Below are 25,757 nucleotides of genomic sequence, written 5' to 3'. Positions count from 1 at the left end.
AAAAAAAAAAAAAAAAAAATTGCTGATATTTTGTCCTGATGTTCAGATGCTTGAGGTCGACTTCTGCCCATCTTTGGTTTCAGAGGGATTTATAATGCTCGTTGAAAGGCTTTTATTGCACTTAATGTAACGAGTTCTCAACCTGTCTCTGCTCTCCTCCATGTGTGTGTCATAGTCTCTCCACACACACACACACACACACACACACACACACACACACACACACACACACACACGGTGCAACAGAAAGCAGAGGAGGAGAGAACACGACTGTAAATGACGGTAAAACGCAGTAAAGACTCTCACACTGAGCTGAAATGTAACAAGTTCACATAAATTAAGTAAATAACATGAAAGATTTTGTATTTTTTTTAATTTTACTTTGTACGTTTTTTTTCCCTCCTTTGGTTTCTTGGGGATCCCGTTGCAAAGTTTTCCCTGGGCAACGGTAGGGGGAAACACTGCTGTAGATACATACAGACATACACAATGTAAAAAAAAAAAAAACACAAAAGAAAAAATAGGGCAACGTATTCACAGAGAACCTGAATAAACAGACAGTGACAGAGTGGCTGTGGATGCCCTGATGGAGCCTGCTGCTGCCTTACAATCACGTCCCAAGAGACGGCACAGAGTTCGAATACTCTCATATTCAAATGACACCTTCTTGCCTGAGGGGCAACATGAGAGGGTGATTTCCAAACCACATTATCACACACCAACATGAAAGGTTTCATTCAGAAACACATTCATATACATGTTTTTGTTATCTGATTATCAACTCTTAGGATAAAAAAGAAAAAAAAAAAATATAAACTAAACCTAGCAGCTGAGCTCAGGACTCCACCAAACTCTCCTCTAAGCAAACTGTCAACTTCAGTATCTAATCGAGCCTTTTTTACTTTGACACGACCAATCATTCTGTCAGCGTAGGTGTCACACTTTTCACAAAATAATACCCATCCCCTTTTGGTGTAAAACCAGCATTTGAGCGAATGAGGCTCTGAAACAGTGTAATGTTAACTACACTGCTGCAGTGGCCACAGAACTGGGTCATAGTTAAGTAATGCTGGGGAAAGAGGGCTCCAGCAGTAGTGGTGCTGCTGGTTTTCTAACAGTATTTATTCTGTAGGCATTAAAGTGACACTCTTATACAGAGAGAATAACAATGAGCGAGCGGGTAGGCGTGTAGAGTCTTATAAAACACTGCTGCTGATACACGCAAGAGTTCTGTCAGAGCTCAAACTTGTGGCCACTCAGTTACACTAAGTGATGCTCTGATACTCTTACAGAGTTTATTAGACAGGTCAGGTATCAATCAGAGGGAACTGATCCACACTGTTTATTTGTCTTTATGGTTATAAAATGTACCAAACGCTAATTTAAATACAGTGGAAACCACTTACAGTGATCACGTCAGTCAAGTCAAATTGATTGCTATAAGTGGATGATTATTATAACCAAATTATTTTACTTTATCTCCATTTCTCTTGCAGATTACCATCTAATTGACATCTGTATATTCATTACATGAATGTAAAGTAATAAAACGGGCAGCTTTGACTGATATAAATATAAAATAATAAACTGCGCCGCGGCCCCCTCCTGCTCATGCTCAGTCTGAACGGTCAGGGTGAATGAATTACACTCCACTCACGTAACGTACCTGCTGCTGTGAGAGAACGGGGACGATAATTACGCACTGTGAAAGTCCCGAACGCGAGCAGAGCAGGACGGGGAGGGCAAAATAACTCACTGAGTCACAGTGGTGAAGATATCAGGTAGCGTACAGCGTGCGCGCTCACACACACTCCCTCGCACACACACAGACTCGCTCGCGCGCGCACACACACACTCGCTCACACACACACACACGAGTGAACTGGTGTTGGGACAATTGTTACACACTATGGCTTGAGTGAATAGTTAGTAAGAGGAGAGTCTAAGCATGTGAAAGATTGCAGTAACAGTTTTTAAGTTTTTGCTTTATATGTTGTCTCGTATAAAAACACCCATAATGAACAGTGTGAGTGGACTGCTTGATTACTATAAGCCAGTTATTTAAACAACATTTCTATAGGAAAGATTCTGCTTTGAGCTTTTTGAGCCATATGAGCGCTCCATCACTGTCACCATGATCACAGCAGTTTCCCTTAAAAACAATAATTAGACTTTACACAAACCTAAAAATGTGAATGTGTAGGAGCCATTTCAGTTATTTCCAACTATTTGTGTTATTTTGAATAGATTCACACCTCCAAGCACCAGGTGAATCTTGAGGGCAAATATAAAGAGACTTGGTAGAGTAATTACAATCAACGTACAGGTGTTGCTGGGAAAACACACTGTTTTTGTACCGGCTGTCAAAAATTTTTGGTTTATTTCAAATGAAATGGATCATTTGATTATGCAGCAATAATGGTGAGCAAAAAATAAATTCAACTTCTTGCTCAAAAGGAAACTGATAGTTAAAGGCCAATTCTAGTTTAGTACTTCTTGGGTCTTACTTTAAATTTTTTGATAAAAGAATTTTATCATAATGAAAGAATTTTTCACAAAGAAGCTTATATCATACAAATAACAGCAGAGAGCTGGCTTTTAAATGTGACCGAGAAAAGTTATATGCATAAAAGCTATTAGAAATCAGCAGTGATGAAAAGAGTAACGCCTGCACAATGACTATCGGTCGTGAGCCGACAGAAAAAGACCTGACTGGGATCAAAATGTTTTCTAGTTCAATAAATCCATGGTTTGGAGTCAGTGTACAGGTGTAAGAGAAGCATTATGGCACTCCAGAAATGACTAAATGAAGGCAAAGAGAGAAGAGGGGGGGCCATCACTCCAGCGTCTCACAGATGGAGAGAACTGTGATATCTGAATGCGTAGGTTGATTTCACATGAAAGCAGGTGATGAGTGGCCATGTTGAATGTTGCTAAAGGTTTAACCATCTGCTAATTGGAGCTAAAGGGGAAGTCTGTATTTTCAAATTCTGGGCTTTTTTCTAGATTTCTGGCCCAGCTTTAATGCTGTGGAGTAAATCTAATACTGAATTTATCATTTTTATCAATTACAGTAGCACTGTATTGTCCACTGTAGTGTAAGTTAATATCTGAGATATGGGGAAACCGGCAACTAGGCTGAAAAGAAACAAACAAGCGCAGCTAGCTAAACTGAAATGAACATTTTACTTAAAAACGTATTAGTTGGGAAATAGATTTTCTGTTAATCACCTAACTGATCAATCGCCTCAGCTGTTGAGTAGTTCCAGCCTTGTTACCAAACACATGCAGTAGAGGAATAATCCCCATAACATCCACACAATGAGCTAGATTTTGAACAGTGAAAGAAAATAGGAGCTCTGGTTTAAGAGCTGTACTTGCTGAGTTCAGCTACTGTATCAGAATCAACATCAGGACAGAAAAGAAAAGGGATCAGTGTGTCCCTTGTTAAAAGCACAGCACCTCAGCACCCAGAGGTGTGGGAACAGAGCCAATCGTCTCCCTGTCTGGAGCCCCGCTGCAACTAAAGCACCACGGCCACACCAGCAGCAAGCCTTAATTCACCATCCATCACTTTCAGATGGAGGGCTTCATTACAAAGCACTACAGTACAGGCTGTATTGGTCTGGGGAGGGAAAAAAAAAAAAAAGGTTACGCCGCCTTTTCAATCACTGTTTCACTGTGATTCTGTCCTGAGCAGCAGTTTGTACAACTGAGGGTATACCCTTCACCTTTAGAATACTTCTTTAACGTTATTTCATCCCAAAACACCACAGCGTACTACATGTACAGGTAGTGTTACTTAACACTTAGTCACTTTAATAAACTGATTTTAAAAGCCTGTGCTCTTATTTTGCTAAAAGTGGGTCTAAGTTTAGCAGATAAAGTCAACAATGTACTCAAATGAATCCTGGCTCCGACAACAGCTATGATTTTCAGAGAGCAGTTATCAATTTCTTCAAATGCTGCCACTCTGGAACAAACCTCTTCAGATGTAAATTGAAAAAGCAATTCATTACCTAATGTCAGAGCGCGCCTGTACAGTTACTCCAAAAGCCTGTTATTATTGGTGAAACAGAACTGGTTTATGATCTCAGCCCAGTGTTTCCAAAGCAGTGACTAAATTCACACATTCGCAAGCCAAGAAATTTATTTCAAAGCGTACTCTGTCGTATTTCTGTCATTTCTTTCCCGTGGCATATAGCACGTTGCCAGTAACAGACAATATGTGGACAAGCCTCAGGCGGGGGAAAAACATACCTGAGCTTATTTCTATGACTTCTCTCATTTTGTCAAGTTAAAAGTTCCCTGAGGCATCGCTTACAAACAACGGCATAATTTGAGTTGTATTTTTGGAGGATTTTTGCACACTGGTCATCCTATTTCAGTTTATAAATGTTTATTATATGTGAAAAGAGGGAATTAGCGAGTGATTATTTGTAGAATGAAGGGCCCCAAAGACCTCACACTCATTCTGGTTCTTAACCACAAAACTGAATCTGATTCTGTGTTAAATAAAAAAAAAATCAAGCTGTAGCTGCTGAATTTCAAAAGCCCAGACTATGATTTTACCTTTAAGAACTTGTAATGCTGCTCCAGATCTTCATCCTTGAAGCCTGTCCCGATCTGAAAGAGACGAAAGGAGATAAGAAAGACATACACTCAAGACATACACGTCCACATATTCCCTCATGGTGAGACAGCAGACATTTGGCAGCGAGAGGCAGAGCGCGGAACAGCAAGCAAATCCACCCCTACGCCATGAGCGCCTCGTCTGCCTGCTTTGCCTGAAGCGTCGTGTCACCTCTCAAAAGACCTGAACCCACCGAGACACAGGAATCACCTAATGGGCTGACATGCACTGAAAGGAAAAGAAAAAAAGGCTGGCATATCATGCAAATATAGAATTTTCCAGCTCACAGTATGTGTTCTAAAAAGGTGTATTCTGCAGGTGTCCACAAGGTCTTTATGTTTCAAGGCTGCATTCAACACAAGAAGGTTTAAAGTGGTTTCATTCAACTGTGGTACCTTCATGCATTTAGCTTTATCTATCTCGCCAGGCCAAGTCCTGTATCAAACTGACTTATATTCTTAGAATTTCTTGTTATTTGGTTTCTATTGTTTTTGAATGGATGCCTTTGAACACGTGTTTTTTCTGGAATAAGTTTCTTGATTTTTCTACTCTGAAGTAAAAACTCATAGAAGCGTTGCTCCGAGTCATTCCTGCCTCCCATAATATCAAGCCACAGATGTTCAATAAACCCCATCAAAGTACATAAGGAGACTCATCTACCAAGAGCCCAAGCTGTTAAGTCTGTTCTAAGGCGTCCCACTGAGCTCACCCAGAAAAAGCGTTTAACGAGATGGGTGCTGACATAATACTCTGTACTCGTGATAGAAAAACTAAGCATGAAAATAAAATAGAACAAGCAGTTGCCTTGATGCACAAGTGCTGAAGTGACAGGGATTTCATATCAGGGCGTGTCAGTGCCAGTGCCAATGATGACCAGATGTCCAGTGAATTAGCCTTTTGTGGGTCTATGGGAGTTTTCCAACTTCACCACTGTAAAATGGCAAAGCCAAATAAACAGAATACAATATTGTCCTGTAAAAGTTTAAGTAATGTCGTGACTCCAAACAACAAGTTGCTGCTGTGACTGTAACCTGCAGTAACTGTCCTTTCTGTTTCAGATTTACTCCTTTGTTTCTGGGAGGGAAGTCTGCGTGGACTTCGCAGCAGCAGCAGCAGCAGCAGCAGCACTGATCCTGGATCTGCTGAGAACTCGCTCAAGGACGTTTAAGCAGGACAGAGAGTTGAAATTACATTTGGGAAATGGAAACGTGACTTAAATTCTGCTTTCAGCTACAGAAGAGCCTCTCAAACCGAGGGTTCTTTAAGTTTACCATGTCAAGGACAAGATTGTTTTTTTTTTTTTTTTTATATAGATTTAAGCCTTTTTTTCATGGCTGACATTGAAGATTGAAGGAGAGATAGAAAGATGACATGCAGCTCGCAGGAAACGTGATTGCCGCAGTCATATGACACACACCTTTAACTGCTGTATTGCCATGATGCACCACAGTAAAGATGAACGTCACGTCTACACAGGACATGTTTCAGCTGCATTTCTCAGTCGTCCATCTCGCGCACGTCTGACAGAACAGCGACGCTTCTATTTTAAATCCATTTTACACACACGTAACTACAGTGCATGTGTACTGGGCAAAAGCACAGGTGACCTACACTCTACACTGTTCCTGAACACATCCCATGTTAGAGGACTTTGAGTTTCTGCTCATGTGACGCCTCCTGTGTAGACACAGTGTAATTGATAATTGATTCCTGTTATCTGGGAAGATTTTTGATTTTGTTTTGAGTGATGCTCATCTTAAAAAAATTCTACTACGGCATTTATCTAGAATATTCAATACATACAATCGTCCAGCAATCTTCGAGGTTTCTTTCCCCTGTACCATTTTTGATTGTCAATAAAGGCACACTAAAAAAAAACAACAACATTGCCTGCAATATCCACAATGTTTCATGCTGAGCAATATGAAAAACATAGCCCACTGACTGCCATTAAGTATGCCAAGTGCCGAAACATCAATCAGCCTGCTACTTAATTATGACATAAACTGATTCTGGCTCTGGTTTTTGAAGCCTGTGAGCCTCAGTGTGCTTTCTAAAATATTGCTAAAGTTGCTGTGCATGGGGGAGGAGATGCACCGACTCAACTTTAAGAAAGCACAAGATGTAACTGCCAAGATATCCACACACAGCTGAGATCAAAAACGGATGCCATCGAGGACACCTCAGAGTTTGAGACTTGATCTTAATGCGGCCAAGATCTGAAGCGAAAGTGTGAATAATAGATTTGATAAAACTTGGTGTGACTGGATGCACCGGGTCACATGCTGCGTTTGAATCCTGCCATTCTGCAGTTCAGTCTGCGTTTGATTAGAGCTGGAGACCTGAAAGTTTAAACAATGCTGACAGTATAAAATAAAACTCTTGTGTTGATAAAATATCTGGAACCTGAAGGACTCGGACACACTGGAGCTAGCAGCTATACAAGCGCAGAAACAGATTAACATGAAAATCAATAACAGACAAAAGACAGGAGTTATTCATCCGCTGTGTGTTCTGTTGTGTAATTTAAACTCACATCAAGACTAGCCACATTTTCCAGGTCAGTGTGACAACATTTTACATTGACATTTTCTTTATAGAAGAAGCAGTGCGAACATGAGAAAACCACTAGAGTGCCTGAAAAGTTAACAAGGTAATCTAATGGGTGCTTTAACCTCCATCGGCTCCACTGAAGCTGCTCAGCGGCCAACAGCAGAGCGCTGCGGTTCTACCCGCCAGATCCCAGGTGTGAATGTGTGTAAGTATATGAAAGTGAAGCGGGCGGTTCTGGGAAGGGAAAAAAAAGAAAAAAGGTATGTGCTCGCTGCTCACTAAATCCCTTTTCCATGGATAAAGACATAAAAGTTACAGAGGGGGAAAAAAAAATGCAGATAGAAGCTTTTTGCAGGACAGACAAGACAGAATTTATGCTCTTTGGTGAAGTCGTACTCTGACATGTTCACGCTCTGATTATCTCAAACACGTACACACACACAAATACACACACTCAGGTGGTCACGCATGCTCCAATACATGTTTACCACTTATTCTAAGATGCACCCAGTCACGCCTCCCCACACACACACACACACACACACACACACACACACACACACACACACACACACACACACACACACAAGCTACAAACAACCATAAACAGCAAACTCTCACACTCCATTAACACTCTATAGCACCTTAATACAAAGATCTAAAATACATATGGCACAGAAGAGAAACAAACAAGTTGAAAAACAAGTCGCTCGGGGTGTAACAATACATAAAATACAATAATCTGGCCGTTTATTAGGTACACCTACATAAAGCAATAGTCTAATACAGCGGTCCTAGAATAAATCTTACTGTCATGACGGTTATAATGTTTGGTAGAGAGGTTTATGATCGTTTTGGAGGATGTAGTTTGTGGTGCTGTTGATCTGTATTGTTTTTTATGGTCAGATGTTTGTATTATTTTTGATGAACCCGTTTATATGAATGAGGGTCAGCTGAATAACAGAAACACCTCTCTGGTCGCAGACAGTTACTCATAAATGAACATTATAACCATCATTTATTGCAGGACTGTTCTATTATTATGTTCTATTACTACTATTAGTTTTATCCAGGTGTAACTAGAACTGAATCTTGGAGCAGAAAATTGGGCGTATTATGAAGTTATTTTTTATCACTCTTGCCTCCCAGTGGTTACATGTTTATACACATGAAACACCAAAAGGGCAAATTAAATTACATCGATTTTTTGAATTCGACATGTAGGATTCAACTGCTGCCTGAAAATGTTGACATACGTGTCCAGTCCAGAAATATAAAATCATTTTCTCTGGGTTCTGTGGTTTAGGCCAACTCAAGAAATGCATTGGAGACACTGGACATTTAAAATGTGTTTTTGAGCACTACAGCTATGCTAGTAAGATGTGGTGAATATAAGGTAAAGAACAGCATATTGTGTGAGTGAACATTTATATTTCTTTTTTTTGCTGGACAACAATATGCAGCTAGATCAAAGCACACCTTCATCCAGAAGCTTCAGCAAAAGTATCATGCTTCAAATGAAATATAAATACAATAAATAACCATTTCTTCTAGGTGACACGTCTGTCTTAGTCGTTCTGTGGTTTTCACAGAATGAGAGAGGGGATTTGCGAAGCACACAAAGAGAAGAGAAAAAAGTCTGAAAACATAAAAACTCTGTAAACACTTGTAGGATTAACAACTTGTTGGACTGTTTCCAAACAATTAGAAATTAAGGATATTGACACTGAATCATTTTTTATTCTTCAATACATCTCTCCATATTGTGGAGGAGTATGTGTAAAAAATAAAATAAAATAAAGAAAAAAAGTTGATTGCTCTTATTATTTCACAGATTGTATTATGTGAATCTTGATCAAAATGATAAGATAAACTACTCCAAAGTCTAAGAAATGATTAAACTTGAAAACATCATTTGCGCATTTCATGCTTCAGGAGGAATAAAAGAAAAAAGGAATTTTCTGCTGTAATTTCTTCTCAGTGAAACAAACCAGTAGCCGTACGTTTTTTGTTTAGACATGTTTATACATGCACTGTACAGACACACACCTTGCAGATGGACTGGAACTCCTCGTTCTCATCATCATAGCACGCCAGCAGGAAGCCCCCGTAGGTGCCCGTCCTCTTGCCTTTCCCCATGTAGGCGCCAATCACACACAGGTCCACTGTGTCGCCCACCCCCTCCAGGTAGTCTTTCTTCAGCTGGGGGGAGAATAACGTTGTGTTAGTTAGTACTGTGTATTTTACGATCAGGGGTGTTATGCATAACTGGAGCTGAAAAATACAACAAAATCTCATCAGTTACAACTCCTAAAAAAGGTACTGGTTTTCTTTGCATAAGTTTAAAGCCAGAGGGCACAATTAAACGCCATTTATTAATAATGTGAACTGTCAGAGGTCTCTAATGCTGCCTGGAAATGATGACAAGCTAATAGTCTTGAAAATGTTATTGTCCTCCAGAAATCTGAAGCCAGTTTGGCTGTAAAGCTGAGACTCTAATCAATTGAGGTATGTGAAAAATGTTGTGTCTTTATGAGGACTCATCATTCTTTACACTTCAGAGCAGCTTTATGTAAATCAAATCCCTCTGCTACAATAAGCTGCTTTATTTTGGCATTTTAAATATTCTATTATTTGTATTTTGCAATAAACTGGAACATTTAAAAGAACAAGAAAACAGCGTTTGCATGTTATAGCAAGAAGTAACGAACTCCATGGTCTTGACTGTCACTTTATACTCGTATGTGTCTGTCATAAACAGACAAAGTGCTTTGAATTCTGTAACACACATGTTGGGGTCAGTGTGTCTCCACATTAACAAGTAGAGTGCGTAAAGTTTGGGCAAATTAACACTGTTCACAAGGCCAACCCCATCAACACCCACACCCACACCCACATACCCCCACCCCCACACACACCTTGAGCCAGTTATGAGAGCGCTTGGCAATTTCGTAGGTGGCATCTTTCTCCAGAGTCTTCACCATCAGGCCCTCACAGGAATCTACACACGCAAACAAACACACACAAACACATTAATATACCAAATCACGATTCTTCCTGTGCAGAAAGGAAATGAACAGATTATCTCTCAGATACACAGACGGTCTTTGTCTCCCACTGTGACACACACAAACAGACACACAAAGAGGTGCAGGACCGGGGCTCCAGACTTGAACTTGATGACCATGTCATTCTCCTCTGTTGAGTGATTACTCTCATCTAACCACTGAGAAGAAGCAGGGAGGGGCTCAGTGCTGTAGGTGATGCATCGCTCGCTCCAAGTTTTGTGTTTCTTACCGTCGTTGTGTGACTTGAAAATCCCAAGATTTAACTGTGTTGACCCGGTAACAAGTTTAGAGTTGCCTGCAATGGACAGGCCACATAACACACACACACACACACAGCATTCCCCATGTATCACCACCACAGGTACTGCGTCAGCCATTGTGGTTGAAAGTAGTACTTTTTCTTCGTCACAGGCTCAGTCAGTCTCTCCCTGCCGGCACCTGCGCTCTCATCAGTTGTGTCTTGAGTCAGGACCGTAGACTGTAAAGATAAAGATGGACGTTGCCTCCGTGACGTCACCCATAGGTTTCTGAAGAGCGGTTTTGAAGCTCAGAGTGGGCTGTTCCACCGTCGTCATCTTGCCAGTACCTGACTTCGCCGAACTCCCGGCTAGGGGAGAGTCGCGTGTCAAGCCAAGACTTGGTGTATGCCGAATGAGTGAGCTATCTAAAAATTCCCCTCCCGTACAGTTGTCATGAAGGAGGAAATTAGCTACAGAGACCAAAACTGATTTTGTAAACAGTTCTGTAAACTTGTTTATTTGTGCTGTAAAGTTGGGCGTTTTAACATGGGAGTCTATGGGGATTGACTCACTGTTGGAACATTCGAAGAAGTGCAGTTTTTGGTACTTCAGTGTTGGCTTCATTTTTTTTCAGCCTCGGAGGTTCCCGCTTCGTCGGGATCTCTCATTGGCTGTCCCCTCTCGACCAGCCTCTTCCCCCTCTCCTCATTGTGTTCTTTAAAATAATCAGCTACAGGCCACTTCATCTTTGGAACATGGTAAAAGCTAAATGGATTGTTTCCCGAGTTTCACTGATGCTAAAAGTGCAGGCAGGGGAAGAGCAACTGGCCAGCAAAGAAGAAAAAGTACTACTTTCAACCACAAGGGCGAACACAGTACCCGTGCTGGAGGGACACCAAACCATCCTCGTGATCATCATGTAACACGTGACCACATGAAATTTTAATTTGCACGCTCTCTAAATGGTTGCACATGTGACCGTTGAGATGTCTCAGTCTGGAGCCCCGAGGACACAAAGGCAGATAGTAGACAAGGACACAGGCTATATAGCTCATATACACAAGGGGATACACACACAGTCAGAAACACAGGAAAACTCAATTACACAACTCACAGGTTCCATCTCTGTGGCACACACACACACAAACACACAATAATCCAAACAACATCCAGGCCAAACAAAGAGTCAGAACAAGGACACAACTACTACACACATCTCTCACACAATCTACACATGAAGGCAGCAGGCAAATGCACAAATGAAATGAAGCTCACGCAACACACCCACACACAAAAAAGGTTCAAGATGCACAGGGACAGCAGGCGAGGAAACAACTACACAGTTAGTACACAGTTAGTACACATTCAAAGTTCAAGACACAAAAAGACAGGAAGAAGGAAAACAAGTAAGTAAGTCGCTCTTCATCTCACACGCACACCAACACACACCTCGGACAGACTGCTCCAGGAACTCAGCGATGGCGTCTGTGTTGTCAGAGTCAATGGATCGGGCGAACATAAACTCTCCCTCCACCTCTGAGAAGCTTTCTTTCAGCAGAGCCCGACGCCGACTCAACGGCTGTCGCACCAGGGACTACACAAACACACATACAAAAAAAAAAAAAAAAAAAAAAAAAAAAAAGCCACATGCATCATTACAAATGGCAAAACTGTGCATCATTACAACCATTTCCTCTTCGTAGCTTGGAGCCTTGCAATGACAAGGATGAAATGCCATCTCAACTAGCTACCCACACAAACACAATCACACAGTCTCAGAGTATACTCACAGAAACAGTCACGACAGCTCTGGACACACATACAAACACCCCCACGCGCATGCATGCACATACAGTCTCAAACCTGCAGCGCACACACAAAAAGACAATCACTATGAGCATGTTTCCAAACATCCACTGGAGTTTTTGGGGCATTTGTCCATTAAAAAAAGGCCACTAACTAACTCAAGTCTTTCAACACTTGGCTAAAATAGAAAAGCATCTACATAGAGAATTGATGACAGGGTGATGCACTAAAAGTCAAAAGCTGCAGATTTTTCCGCTGACACATTGCTGCGTTTTCTATACTAAAAACAGCAACGAATTAAAACAGCTTCTAACGCACACTACTGACCATATGCAAGTGTGGAAAGCCAGTGAGGGATCATATCTCAGTCCAAATTTCCCTCAGTGCCACCCCAAACCACTGAGAAAGTTTTTGACAAGATTTACATTTTGTGAGTATTTGATTCAAGGTTTTTTGTGCATTAAGTCATTTAACTTTCTGATTATATTTTATAACTTTGCTTGACAGTTTCAACTGCAGCACACACTGTTAATGTTGCAGAGTGTGATTTGACGTGTTACTGTCGATGCCCACAGCACGTATCAAATACATTATACAGACAGTCAAGATACAGCAGCCGGGAGAGGCCGATCCAGGGAGTGAATTTGATAAAAGCTGTGCTGTTCTGGAGAGTTGATGAGTGCCAGAGCTGGGAAATAGGACAGTGGCATATTCTGACACACTGACATGCATCAAGACACCACCGCTGTGCAGGCTTATATAAAAAAAAACACTGGCTGCATATGTTTTGACACATGTCATACAGATACATCAATGGTCATGTTGCCACAAAATCCCATTACTTCAATATAATTTCTTTGCATATGTGTAGCAAAGTCCTTCTTAGGTCATAAAACCTGCTGAATTCCAAAAAACAGCACCAAAGACATGACCTTGATGCCCTGAGTGGTAGCTACTGCAGCTCCTGCTGGTTGGTTTGGTCCTAAGCAGGAAAGTATGAGGCGGGGACAGCATGAACAAACCGTCTCAGGACACAGGGAGCTAGCAGTGACAAGTACTGCAGTGTACAGGGAATTGGACATTCCCAATTTGTAGGAAAGAGAAATAAACAATAAACAAATAAAGGGCAAGAGCTGATTTTTCTAAAAAAAAAAAATTAAAATAAATAAACAATAAAAAAGGACATAAAGCTTGTGCTTCCAGAGACAAATTAATTCATAAAATTTACATAAATGCCATATTAGGTGGGATACAGCAATGAAACGGTACAACTAAAGAGTCACTGTTGCTTTTTTAATTATGTATTTTTGTTGTCGTCCACTTGGGAAAAATTCACTTTGCAGCAGCTGATGGAAACATTCAGTTATTTGCATTTTGGCTGACTTTTATACATTTGCTTAAAAATGTGCATTATTTGGATGTGAAAATTCTCTCTCATATATACCCTTACTCGGAGACAGTCTCAGACAGACACACACTCAGACACACTCCACTGGAATTACAATGAGCGTTACAATCATTATCTAGTTACGGCCTCCAGTAGCACCATCATTGGCATTCAGGGACGTTGTTGGCATCTCAGCGGGGCGATGAGCATGCGAGCACACTCACAAACAATAAACACACGCACACACGCTGGTTTTAAATGACAACAGGGGCGTTGAGAACGATCTCTGGGTAATATTTTTCTCATCATCTCATCTTACCTCGCCATTGAGATAGAGGAGGTCAAAGGCGTACACGCACACTTGCACTTTGATCTCCGTGGCATCCACGTCCTGCAGAGAAACATCAACAAACACACACACACACACACACACACACACACACACATATATACATTTTAATATTTTTGCCTTGACAAAAATATGCAAATAGACGCATCTTATTCACAAATCGGTACAGCCAACCTTGGGAGTTGTTACAAAGAGCTCTTTGATTTCCCTCCCGTTCATCTTGAAAGTTAACCACCCCGCCTTCCCGTCTTCTCTCTTCTTTTTAACAGCATTGCACCTCCTCGCTGTATTTATCCCACTCTTCCAGCATATTACTTCCTGCTCCTCGACTCACTTCACTAACCTCTTCTACTCCTCCATTTCCTACTCTCACCTCTCCAACACCTTCTCCTGCTTATTCTACTCTTGTTTACTCCTGTCAGCCTCTACACCCTCTAGTTTGCCTTATTACCAGGTTTCCACCGTGGCCCTGATGTAAAATTTCATGACTTTTCAGTTACTGCGCAGAGGTGATATTGAATTCCTAGAATCGAGTTGCTCGTAAACCCACTGCGAGTTTGTGTGTTAAGTCTTTCCTCCCTAGCTACTAGTTAATTTCAAACTAATGATTTACTAAATTATGTGGCACCATTACAGCTTAAAGGTATCCTGCGGAGTCTCTGACCATCAGTAGCACCAGGGAGCAATGTTTTTTCTAGTGAGTGATGCGAGACACAGCCCTGCCAATGGTTTTACACTCTCCCACCAACCTACAGGAGGAGTTAACGCACAATGAAATGCAGCAATGCACCAACAAAGACAGAGAGGAAAAAGACTGCTAGCATGTAAACATGGATGTAAACAATGTAGTTCTCAAAATCATTTTTGTGAATGTTTTGTGACAAAGAAAGAATTTGTTCGGGGGTTGGTTTCTGTGTTTTGTGATTAACACTGAACGTAAACAGACACATTGTTTACAAGAAAACTCCACAGGGCACCTTTAATGTGTAAATCAGTTGCTAGGAAACAAAAGCTTTCAATTTAAAAGCAAATTATATGTTAAATTTTCCCTCCGATGGCTTATAAATGTAGGTGCCATTTCTTTTATTTGAATATGTATATACAGTAATGTGCAAAAGCTTTGGGCACTTCAGATGTTTAGACTCATGTCCATCACACAAAACCATCAGAGAGGCGTCCGATCGGTCCCAAATTGATTCTGCAGCAGGACAACCAGCCCAAACACACTGCCAGAGTCATGAAGAACCATCTTCAGAGACAAGAGGAACAAGGAGTCCTGCAGCAGATGGTCTGGCTCCCATAGGATCACTTTAAGAGACAGAAGACTGAGACAGCCTAAATACACAGAAGAACTGTGGGAAGTTCTCCAAGATGCTGGAACATCCAACCTGAGAACTGCTGCTGTTTTAAAGTCAAATGGTGGTTACAGAAAATATTGATTTGATTTAGTTTTTTTCTGTTAAATAATAAATAAAACTATTCATGAAGGCATTCTCACTTTATTTTTAATGCCCAAAACTTTTGCACAGCACTGTGTGTTTCAGAGTTAGTAGTATCAAGACAGTTGACATTTATTTGTGCTAAGCTAATGTTAGCTGATGTTATTATGTCATCTAACAAAACGTTATCGGCATAAAATATGGTAATTTGAGTTATAACATAATATTCTCCATTTCATATTCACAATTATTAAAGTTCATTTCATTAAACATTGTGTGAGATGTATTTTATTCTTCCTGATAAACACACAGAACTAGCTTGTGTGGTGTGACTTTTTTCATTAAGTGATGTGTACATCTCCACTTAGTACACAATTAAGTTATAATTAGGCTCAGTTTGATGTCACAAACAGCTGGTTTGATGATATTCCAAATCTTTTATGACCATAGGTAAAGGAATGTGATCAGGCAGACATGACAAGCCAGCGTTTAAAATAAAACCTCTGCAGTTCTCAAACCTGAAAGATTTTTCACCTGATTTATCCCTGTTCTCCTTCATTCTCCTCATTACTTTTCCCCTCCGCTCATTAATGATGTTTAATTAGTCCATATCTGGCTCCATCTCCTCGGCTGAAATATTTAATTTCTGCAAGAATGCTTGTGGTAGTGAAAACAGTGGAGATGTTGTTGCGAGATGCCAGAAGGGCAGTACAATCAGTTTGTGCATCAAACCATCATTACAACTAATCATGATTTCGTAGTGGCCGTAACAGTATCCAGCAAAAAAAATCATCAGGATAATCATTTTCATCCATTTTCATCATCACGTTCTCCACATTTGCACTCTCATTTCTCCTTTCCTAATTTACTTGGATGTCATCATGCATACAAAAAGACAGGGTAAGACAGGGAGCAGTTCCACCCTAATGTGATTGCTGTGGTGGAAAAAGGCCATTACTCTGATCAAAACACCTCGCTGACATTTTATTCTTTTTACACCTCCTCTCCACATCATACCTTTCTCTTACGAGTGGTGAGGACCTGGAAGGGCTGGATCTGTTTCTTCTCACGATCCCAGGCGACAGCCTCTGTGTCCAGGACGCAGGATACCACTGAGTCCTTCTTCACCTGTGGGAAAAAATGAAGAAGACACAACGAAAACCACAGAGATTATACTCAGAGAGAGATGAAGAGGGTTTTTCATGATTAAAAAAGCCACATGATGTTATTTGCCAATCTGCATATAAGCAACATCTGCTGTGGCAAACAGGAGATTGTCTGAAAGTTTCACTGAAGTAAATCCAACAAACTTAGATTCAAACTTGATATGAGACTTAACTCAGAGCTTTTAAAAAGACATGAATACAGGCATATAGACGTGTTCAGGCTGTTTCAGGACCTGCAGTTGCCCCCAATTTGTTGCCAAATGCTTTGGAAGTCAACACATTAACATTCTTTTTTTTTTCCTCCGCTACATTTATCGCTCCTCTTGAGTAGCCATGGCTGTTGCTGTTGTCTCTTATGCACAACCAGTTACCAAACTGTTCAACACACCCCCTCGCTTGGTCGGACGCCCACACTGTGCCAAAAGCTTGTTTGTTTTTTAATTCTGCACTCAGTAAAAGGCTTTGGCAGCTTTCAGTTGTTTCCCTGTGAAGGTAAAAAACACTGACAGGGTTTAGACTGTGGATAAACCGTCTGGGTCAGGGGCAGATTACATTGACCATCACCCCTGATTCTCAACATCACACTGAATGGCTGCTAATTATATAAGCCAACAAATCCTGTGTGTAAGGCTTAATCTCTTACTTCCTGGTCGATTCGGGGCCACCAGGATGCTTTAAACGTTTGAATTTACAACCTGAACCAGACAGAGATGATCAGAGAAGCAAAATCAGAAAGGTCATCAGAAGAAGCCAATCAGAGTTCAGGGTAGCAGACACATTAGAGGTAACAAGTTGTTTTGAAACAGTCTAATATATCAAACATAACCAGTTATCCCCATAAGGTCATTAGGCTAAGTAATGCATTAATTATGAATTAACGTATTTGAATTAATATTAATGCGATAATGTATTACTATTAATTCATAATTTAATGCATTAAGGCACTATGGTAGCTTCAGGAAAATTAGTTTTCCCTCATTAATATGCAAAATAATGCAGCAAGGTGCTGTAAAATCTAATCAGACCGTCTCCTCTATGCAGCGTGCGTGTGTGTTAGTGTGAAGTTTCACTCAGGCATTGTTCATTTATTGTGTTCACATGAATTTGTGATGCGCACAGCCACTGCCTTGACAACATAATGTCAGGCACGGGATGCAAATTTTCATCTTTTATCAACTGTCTGCCACATTAATGGTCAGTAATCGATATGTGAGATGAAAGCTTCATTTGAACAGCTGACATTGGCTGATTTCACAACACCAGTAAATTAAAAGTATTAAATTAAGAGTCATAAATTACATAAACACAGGAAAATTATTTCAGGCACAAATTAAATAAAATGAAATGAATGCCATAATGTAAAAATACTACATCTTTCTCGGAACAATCAAATTAAGCAAAAACACCCAAACTTTTCACACTGCTTATTTGTTTTTCTGTCTAAGCCCTTACAGTTTAGGCAGAGAAAATGACAAAAGAAAAGACAGAGACAGCAAAGGAGAGAGGTACAAAAAAAAGAAAAAGAAAGATGACAAGAAAAACAGGTTAACGGGTATAGAGAGAATGAGGGGAAGGGAGAGCAGCAAGGGAGAGAAGACAGCAAAAAAAAGTGAAAGAAAAGGTTTTAAAGAAGGAGAGAGATGTGAGGAAAAAGAGTGTGAAAGAGAAATGGTGAGAAGGGAGATGGGGATTTAGAGGAACTGAAAGCAAAAACAAAAAAGGTGAGAGAAGACAGCAGACAGGAGCATCGACAGACAACGAAGAAAAACAGCGAATATGTAAGGAGTGTAGAGGGAGAGAGAGAGGAGTGGTGAGAGGGGAAGGGTATAAGAGGCAGAGAGACAGACCAGAAAGGTGAAACTGCAGACAGGCTGTATCAAAGTGCTGAAAAAAAGATGAGAGGAAGAGACAGACAAGAATGAATAAGACAAGAGTGAGAAGAGAGGAGAAGTAAAGGTGAAAAGAGAGCAGCAAGTAGTGAGGAAACGAACAGGCATCATCAAGAAGTAATGACGAAGAAAGGAGAGGAATGATTAGACACAGCGACATGAGAAAGACAAGTGGACGGATGGAGCAATGAGGTGAGAGCGAAAGACAAAGAACCGTGTCGCTTTTAAAGTTATGAAAAGAAAAAAAAGAAGAAGAGATGAAAGTCTTTGTGAGAGGGCAGATGCCGTGTGAAATGATGAGACACAGGGTGTGAGAGAGAGAGAGAGAGAGAGAGAGAGAGAGAGAGAGAGAGAGGACGAGTCAAAAATGAGAGGAGGGGAGGGTGGTGGTGAAAAGTAAACTTTGTACTCATTTGCCGTCATGAAACTGAGCTGAGCCACGAGAAAACCACAACCATTCAAGTCTCGCTGTTTCTGGTTTTCCAGCAAGGCGAAGTAAAAGATGTTTTTCTGCCTTGATGACATGTTGGGAGTTGTGATGGGTCACACACACACACACACACACACACACACACATATACACACACACACACACACACACACACACACACACACAAACACACACACACACTACACACTGTCCGTCTGTTTCTTCTATTACCATTCCTCCCTGCAACATCTAAAACCAATCTACTTGAATGGTGCCAAATAAATCCATATCTCGTTGTGTAAACCTACTTTTGGTGCCACTAACAAAGATAACATCATGACAAATACACTGCATTTCCAATAGCTGCTTCAAAATAAAAGCCTGGTTTGCTGTTGGAAAGAGTTTTTTTTTTCAAAGTATTTTTGGGGTGTTTTTATGCTTTTAGTAGAGTAGAGTTAATGGTAGGTAAACATCAGGAAATGGAAAATACGCAACTTAAGTCCCTTATTGGACTTGACATTGCAGTTCATGCTCATTACCGAGGCCACCAGAAAGCTCCATCAGTGGAAAGTTTTTAATGTGAAGCAGCAGGAAGTGTCAGTTTGCAGTCACAGTAAAACTTAATACAGCTCTAACACAGCTGTACAAGCGATGGGGAAACAATTAGATGAGCCTGATATCTGAAAGAACGACCAGGAACATAGAAGTTAAGATGAACTTACAAGTCACAACAGCACTGAGAGTTGAAAACAGCGACTTTTAAAAACAGAACCAGCTGGACCACAACAGTGTGGGTAGGTGTTTATCCCCTGCTGTGAGACCACATGGGCCATAGTGAAAAAACAAAACAAAACAAACAAAAAAAAAACCCAAACTACTTAGACCCTCCATGTCAACCAGTAACAAAGTGGTCGCTTCGCTGCAGGTGTAGCCTCCCACCATCATCATTTCCTTCCTACCTGATTCTGAAAAGGACTAAACAGATTCACCAGCTAGATCATTGCCAATTTTTTCCCCAAATCTAATCTTTCTCTGGGATTAAACTCATGACACCCTTGACAGCAAAAAATACCATCCCCAAAAAGTCATTCAAAATCTGACTGCTGATTTCTGAGATAGAGATGCAGTCCAACTGATGTAGACCAGCAAACGTTCACATGCTGTACTGAAATGCACCATTTCTGCAAAAATGGAAAGATTGTGATGAATTAAAACACGGCGCTTTGTTCCCTATAACAGGAACAGTATTCCCCTTTGGTTTGTTTCTCAGCTCAGAAGAATTTTTAAGTAGCAGTAGTAGTAAGTAGTAATAAGTGTGATTCACTAAGGATTGGTTTGACCTGAAAAACTACATGCATTGTAGAAAAATTGAACTTTCTAATCATTATGTGAGACATGTTGCTAAGCAAACCTCAGCAGTTTTGTCAGCATATTACTTCAAAATAAAATTCACCAAAATGATCAAGACAGGAGGTGATTCTTTCACTTTCTTGTAAGCTCTGCTGTGCTGCCTTTTTCCTGCATTCATTTTCAGGAACAAATAATGTCTAGTCCTTTTTTTTTTGAAGCAGGCATCAACAGAAAATTCAGTGCAGGCAAAGCACACCTGTTTCCTCTTATTACCTATAAATTATGTCTTAATAAATTCCAGCAAAGGGACCCATTAATAACCTTCATTGACTGTGTTGAGAGTTTATCTGATTCAATAACCTGCCCTGATTAATACAGACCAGATGGGAATATCTTTTATTCCTATTATTGATGTTTTAATAACGCTTGTGTACTCAACAAAGTCTTGAAAACAGCAACTGTGAACGACGAAGGCAAGAGTAGAGAAAGCCAACTGATACAGCTTTATTTGCAGTTCCTCACTACAGCAGAAAAACACTCAGCAGGTGCCGAGCAGTGAGTGTGCTTAGATAACCCCAGGCCAACTGCCAAGGCACCAGGTACCGGTGATCGCCTGCTCTCTTCCTGTGCAAGCAGATCCTCGCTAATTTGGCGAGCCTACCCACAGCTCCAACTTTCAATTAAATGATTGGTGTTTTTCACATCTATTGGAGAGATGAAGTTTCATGACAAGCTGGTTTAACATTTCTGTCCTTAGAAAAAGGAAATTTAATGGCGAGCGGTGGCTCTCGACAACTGAAGGGGGACCAAAGGACAAGGGAGGGCAACAGATAACCAAAGATAACTAATAAGCTTTGAGGAGCGGGTTTCAAACTGAGACAGACTGAGACAAAGAGCAGAAGTGGGCGCATGAAAACCAGACAGATGATAGATAGGTTGAGAAAAAGCGGCAAAATGAAAGACAGAGTGAACGAGACGACTGTGTTGCAGTTGTTATTTGCACACTGTAAAAGCCGTCGGTTACCAATCACGGCTCACAGCGACTCGCCTCTCTCCCAGGGGCTGAGCTGCAGTGCTCTGCGTGTTCTGAGTGTTTTACCTTGGGAATGCGAGAGATGATATCGGGGTATTTGCTGGTGTTGTCTTCCTGGTTGCGGCTGAATATTCGAACCTCGCCGCTCTCCAAAATGTGAATCTGTGGGGAGAAATAAAGAACAATAAATAAATAAAAACAAACTAAAGCAGCCTGTTTGTATTACAAGTGAAACCTGATTGATCACAGATTGAGATTAGGAGATGATGGAGTCATATATATTCTCAGTTATGACAATCTTAAAAATATGTTATGCTGGGATCAAATTAGTGAAAACATTTGTCTTTTATAGATGCTCACTGTGTTAAATTAGCCTGTCAGAGTCATATATTCTTACTGTGACTTGGCTGAGAGACACCCTGACCAATCATATCTTGCCATCTTTTACGACTTCAGTGGCGTACATCTGTGATTGTTAAGATTATCGAAGTCACTGTTCCACCTGTAACTAATGAATATTTTCATTATAATTAATCTGGCAATTATTTTTGATTAGTCTATTAATCGTTTGGTCAAAAAGCAGTGGAAAAAGCAATCACAATATTTCATAGTTGTAATTTTCCACTGCCCAAGGTGACTTCTTCAGATTGCGTGTTTGGTCCAACCATCAGTCAAAACCAAAAGGTATTCAGATTAGTTTCACATTGAAGAAGCTGAAACCACAAAATGTTTTACTAATTTTGCTCGAAATGTTACTTAAATGATTACTCAACGGCAAAAATAGTTGCTGGTTTTTCTGTCAATTAACTAATTAATCGCCTGATCGTTGCCATTCTGCATGTATGTGGTCTTCGTGGTAGTGAGAAGGTCGTCTAGCTCCAGTCCTACCTGTCTTGGCGGTACTTGGAAGCTGCTCAACTGCTTGCCTTAACTCATATGTTTGTGATCCATCTACCCAATGTTGTTTCTCCGTAGCTCAATTTCACTATTGTTATTTGCGTCATTTTTGAATCCATTGCATGTCTGTCTGGTCCTGGAAGGATTCCTTCTTTGTTGCTCTTAATGTGGTTTCTTTCTTTTTTCCCCATTTAAGGGTTTTTGGGATTTTTTCCATATCTAAACTAAAGGTCCCTTATTGTTCTTTCAAACATGTGAAATATTGATTGTCTTTGATTTTGTCATCTTGATCAGTCCTCTGCTGTGACTTTTATTTTTTTAAACATTCATTGTTTTTTATCTATGCTCCCACACTGCCATGTGCTTTACAGCTGCGCTGTCCATACTATATTGTGCTGTCTTTTGCACATTATTTGTTATTATGTCCCTTTGTACACATTAACTACTTACAGTATTTTATGATGCCATTTGGCCAGGACAACAGATGACTGTCTCATTTAGAGGGTTTTTTCTACTAATCAATAGGCATCATTTCTGATAAACAGTCATATTAAATACACGCCCAATCATTTACTTGACCGATAGGATGGGACACACACTCCATGAATACATAGTTACTTTTGATTCATCAACTGACAGACACTTTCTTGTGGCTAGTCCCCAAATCTGAACAGCCACACTCATACACAATATACTGTACACACACGTACACACACACACACAGTGTTTAAGTGAGTGGTGTACCGTGAGTCCCTCTGCTGGCTGTTTGAGGTAAAGTCCACTGCAGTGAGTTGAGAGAGAGAGAACTGAGAAAGAAGAGGAGGACGTCATAGGGTTTGCTCTCTCTCTCCATCCTCTCTCTGTTTCTGTTTCTCCCTCCCTGCTCATCTCTCTTCTTCTCAATTCAACTCAGTTCAAAGGCACTTTATTGGCATGACTGTCCAAAATTAACAATACAGCTGGAGGGGTTTACATTACAGTCTCTCACTTGCTGTGTCCCTTTATGTCTCTCTCGAAATTTCCTCATCCCCACTACTGTCTCCCGTCGTGTCTTCGTTTTCATCTCCCTCTCCCTCTTATGTGTCTCGCCTTCACTGTCTCTAGCCGCTTTCCTCATTGCTCTCCATCACCAAGCCCCCCCCCCCCGGTCCACAATGACAGAGGTAGCTTGCTCTGCCTACAGGCCCAGGGCAAAAGCAGCACTACTGTTTATCTTAAAAGAATAGGCGCACGCACACACACATCATGCAGGAACGCCATGCATGTAGTCACACGGTAAGTGAACACACAGCGAGAGTCACAGAATGGCAATACCTCAACCTCAAAGAACATAGCCGAAAGGTATATGCATACAAAATTCAGCAGGCATATGTTCGCTGCCAAAAGCACGCAAAACAAACGGTCCCATTCTGTCACATTACCACCTACATGCACATAGACAAATACACACCTGTGCACGCTCGCCGTCGTACTTGTACTCGCAGGTGAACGCCGCCTCGTCAAACTTCTTCATCACCTCGCCGACACCCTTTGTGGGGTGTGCCAACATGGGTCTCAGCGGTATACCTGGGAGCGGAAAGGTGGCGAGAGAATAGCTGAAAACAGCAGGATATCGAGCAACCAATACAAAAAAAAATCGAATATATATAAAAAAAAAAAAAGGCTGCTATGAATTCATGAATTCTAAACAGTTAAGAAAACTAATTGTGAGTCAGCCCAGGAGAAGTTTCCTTCATTTGACACTTTCTGGTGCATGTGGAGAGGAGGAGGGGCCGGCGTGGCGCTAACAGGCCTCCAGGTTACGACAAAGAGGCAGATCTCGCATCCATTTGCAAGAAACCCAGAAGCTGTGAAATTAGCTTCAATGACACATTCCCCGCATGACACATCAGCATCACACCCACAACTGTTTTTGTGACAAAACCACAGTTGAAAAATTAGTTTGTTTGTATTTTCATTTGGCCCTAATACGAAAGCTCTCTGACTCGCATACCCTTGGGCTGCGCTGCTAAGTTAAGCTTCAAAAGCAGCAGAGGAGTGATATAAAGAAATATACCAAACAAATTCCTTTAATTGCAGCTTACAGAGCACCGAGCCAGATATGACAGGACAGTAATGTTTTGTCCAAACCAGCTGGTTTGATCCAAAAGAAAATTCACCGGCTCCTTTAACTATAATGCATTTCAGAACAAAAAGGGGTTCCGATTATTTACCTGCCAAAATAGCTGCTAGATTTGTCTAACTAACCAACAACGGCCAATTTAGTTTCCCAATTTAGTAGTGTTCAGATGGTGGCTGGTATTAATTTCCTGCCTTGGTGCCAAGGCTCCTTATCACAAATAGCTTGACAACAGTGTAATTGGGAGCTAATCCTTAGTTTAGTGGTATCTTATCTTTGTGTGATAAATGACTCAACTAAAATAACTGAGTCACCTCCACTGAACCGATCAATAAACACACACCAGTCACCATTTTGGATTGAATAACCTTTCTGCCTCCCGATTGGCCGCTTACCTGGAGTGAGCTTGCAGTGATTGGGTAGCTGGTCTATGCCCTCTTTTAGCAGAACAGGGATGAGGACGTCGTAATTGGGCATCTCGCTGGATGGGAGAGCGTGGGGAGTGAGTGGGAGACAAAGCCAAGTGTTTGGGAAGAAAAACAAAAAAAGAAAGAAAAAATCAATATCATCCAAAATGAAAGTGAGCAGTATGAGTGAGCGAGAATGAGGGACAGGGCTTAAGGGGAATGAGGCATTGTAGTGGCGCCGAGGAGAGACTGCAAAGTGAAACGAGGGGGTTTGTTTAGGTTTCAGTTACCAGTAAGTCTGTTTGAGAATGAGACTCTTCTCTTCGATCCAGGCCCGCTTGCTCTCAGCGCTCATCCCTTTCCCTGCGTCGATCACAGCAGGAGGGAAACCTATAAGGAAGGAGGGAAAGATGCATTTCAAACAGATCTGTGAGTGTAAGAACATTTGTACAACCGAGTATTTGTTGGATGGAAGTTCACAGGCTCTTCAAAGGCAATAAATGGGAATAAGAAAGGAAACATACAAAGGCTGGAGCAGTGCAATTACTTGTGTATACCTGCACCTCAGTGTTTTTCTACAACAGACAAAACCTAAAGAGCCCCACTGTGGTCGAAATGTTTAAGATAATATAAGCTTGAAGGCCAGATTAATTATTTTGCTTAAATTACAATGAATTATTAATTGTAACGATCCACTTGAGTCTTACAAAGGAATTTGCTTTTAGTTGACCTGCCTGATAAAATAATGGTTAAATAAATAAATAAAATTGCTAAGAAAAACATTTCCAGACCAGACCACAGATCAATGCAAATTTCCCCACAGAGCCTCTGGTCTAATTGACTCTTATTAAAGCATACCTCCAGTGGAGAATAAGGCACGAATACTAATAAGTCAGAGATGAATTTATTTAATTTGGCGTTGGTGGTGTGAGAACGGGTCAGATCAGAGCTGAAGGTAGATAGTGAGAGCTGTAAAACTTATTATTATATAC

At 40.8% G+C, this 25,757-nt stretch overlaps 1 protein-coding gene across 1 annotated transcript in view; it reads right to left on the bottom strand.

The window, feature by feature from the left end:
* Positions 1–25,757, bottom strand: part of lig1 (ligase I, DNA, ATP-dependent) — a 48,480-nt gene that overhangs the window by 5,739 nt on the left and 16,984 nt on the right. The window contains exons 15-24 of the mRNA XM_023424517.2: positions 25,056–25,155; positions 24,754–24,839; positions 23,690–23,805; positions 21,409–21,504; positions 16,492–16,602; positions 14,006–14,077; positions 11,943–12,087; positions 10,105–10,187; positions 9,236–9,388; positions 4,573–4,626 (exon numbers count right to left, since the gene is read on the bottom strand). Coding sequence (XP_023280285.1) covers positions 4,573–4,626; positions 9,236–9,388; positions 10,105–10,187; positions 11,943–12,087; positions 14,006–14,077; positions 16,492–16,602; positions 21,409–21,504; positions 23,690–23,805; positions 24,754–24,839; positions 25,056–25,155 — 1,016 coding nt within the window. The remainder of the gene's footprint in view (positions 1–4,572; positions 4,627–9,235; positions 9,389–10,104; positions 10,188–11,942; positions 12,088–14,005; positions 14,078–16,491; positions 16,603–21,408; positions 21,505–23,689; positions 23,806–24,753; positions 24,840–25,055; positions 25,156–25,757) is intronic.

The sequence above is a fragment of the Seriola lalandi genome, unplaced genomic scaffold, assembly GCF_002814215.2.
Source record: "Seriola lalandi dorsalis isolate HSWRI2012SDOR001 ecotype SW California unplaced genomic scaffold, Sedor1 jcf7180002054736, whole genome shotgun sequence".
Classification (NCBI taxonomy): domain Eukaryota; kingdom Metazoa; phylum Chordata; class Actinopteri; order Carangiformes; family Carangidae; genus Seriola; species Seriola lalandi.
This window is presented reverse-complemented; position numbering and strand designations above follow the sequence as displayed.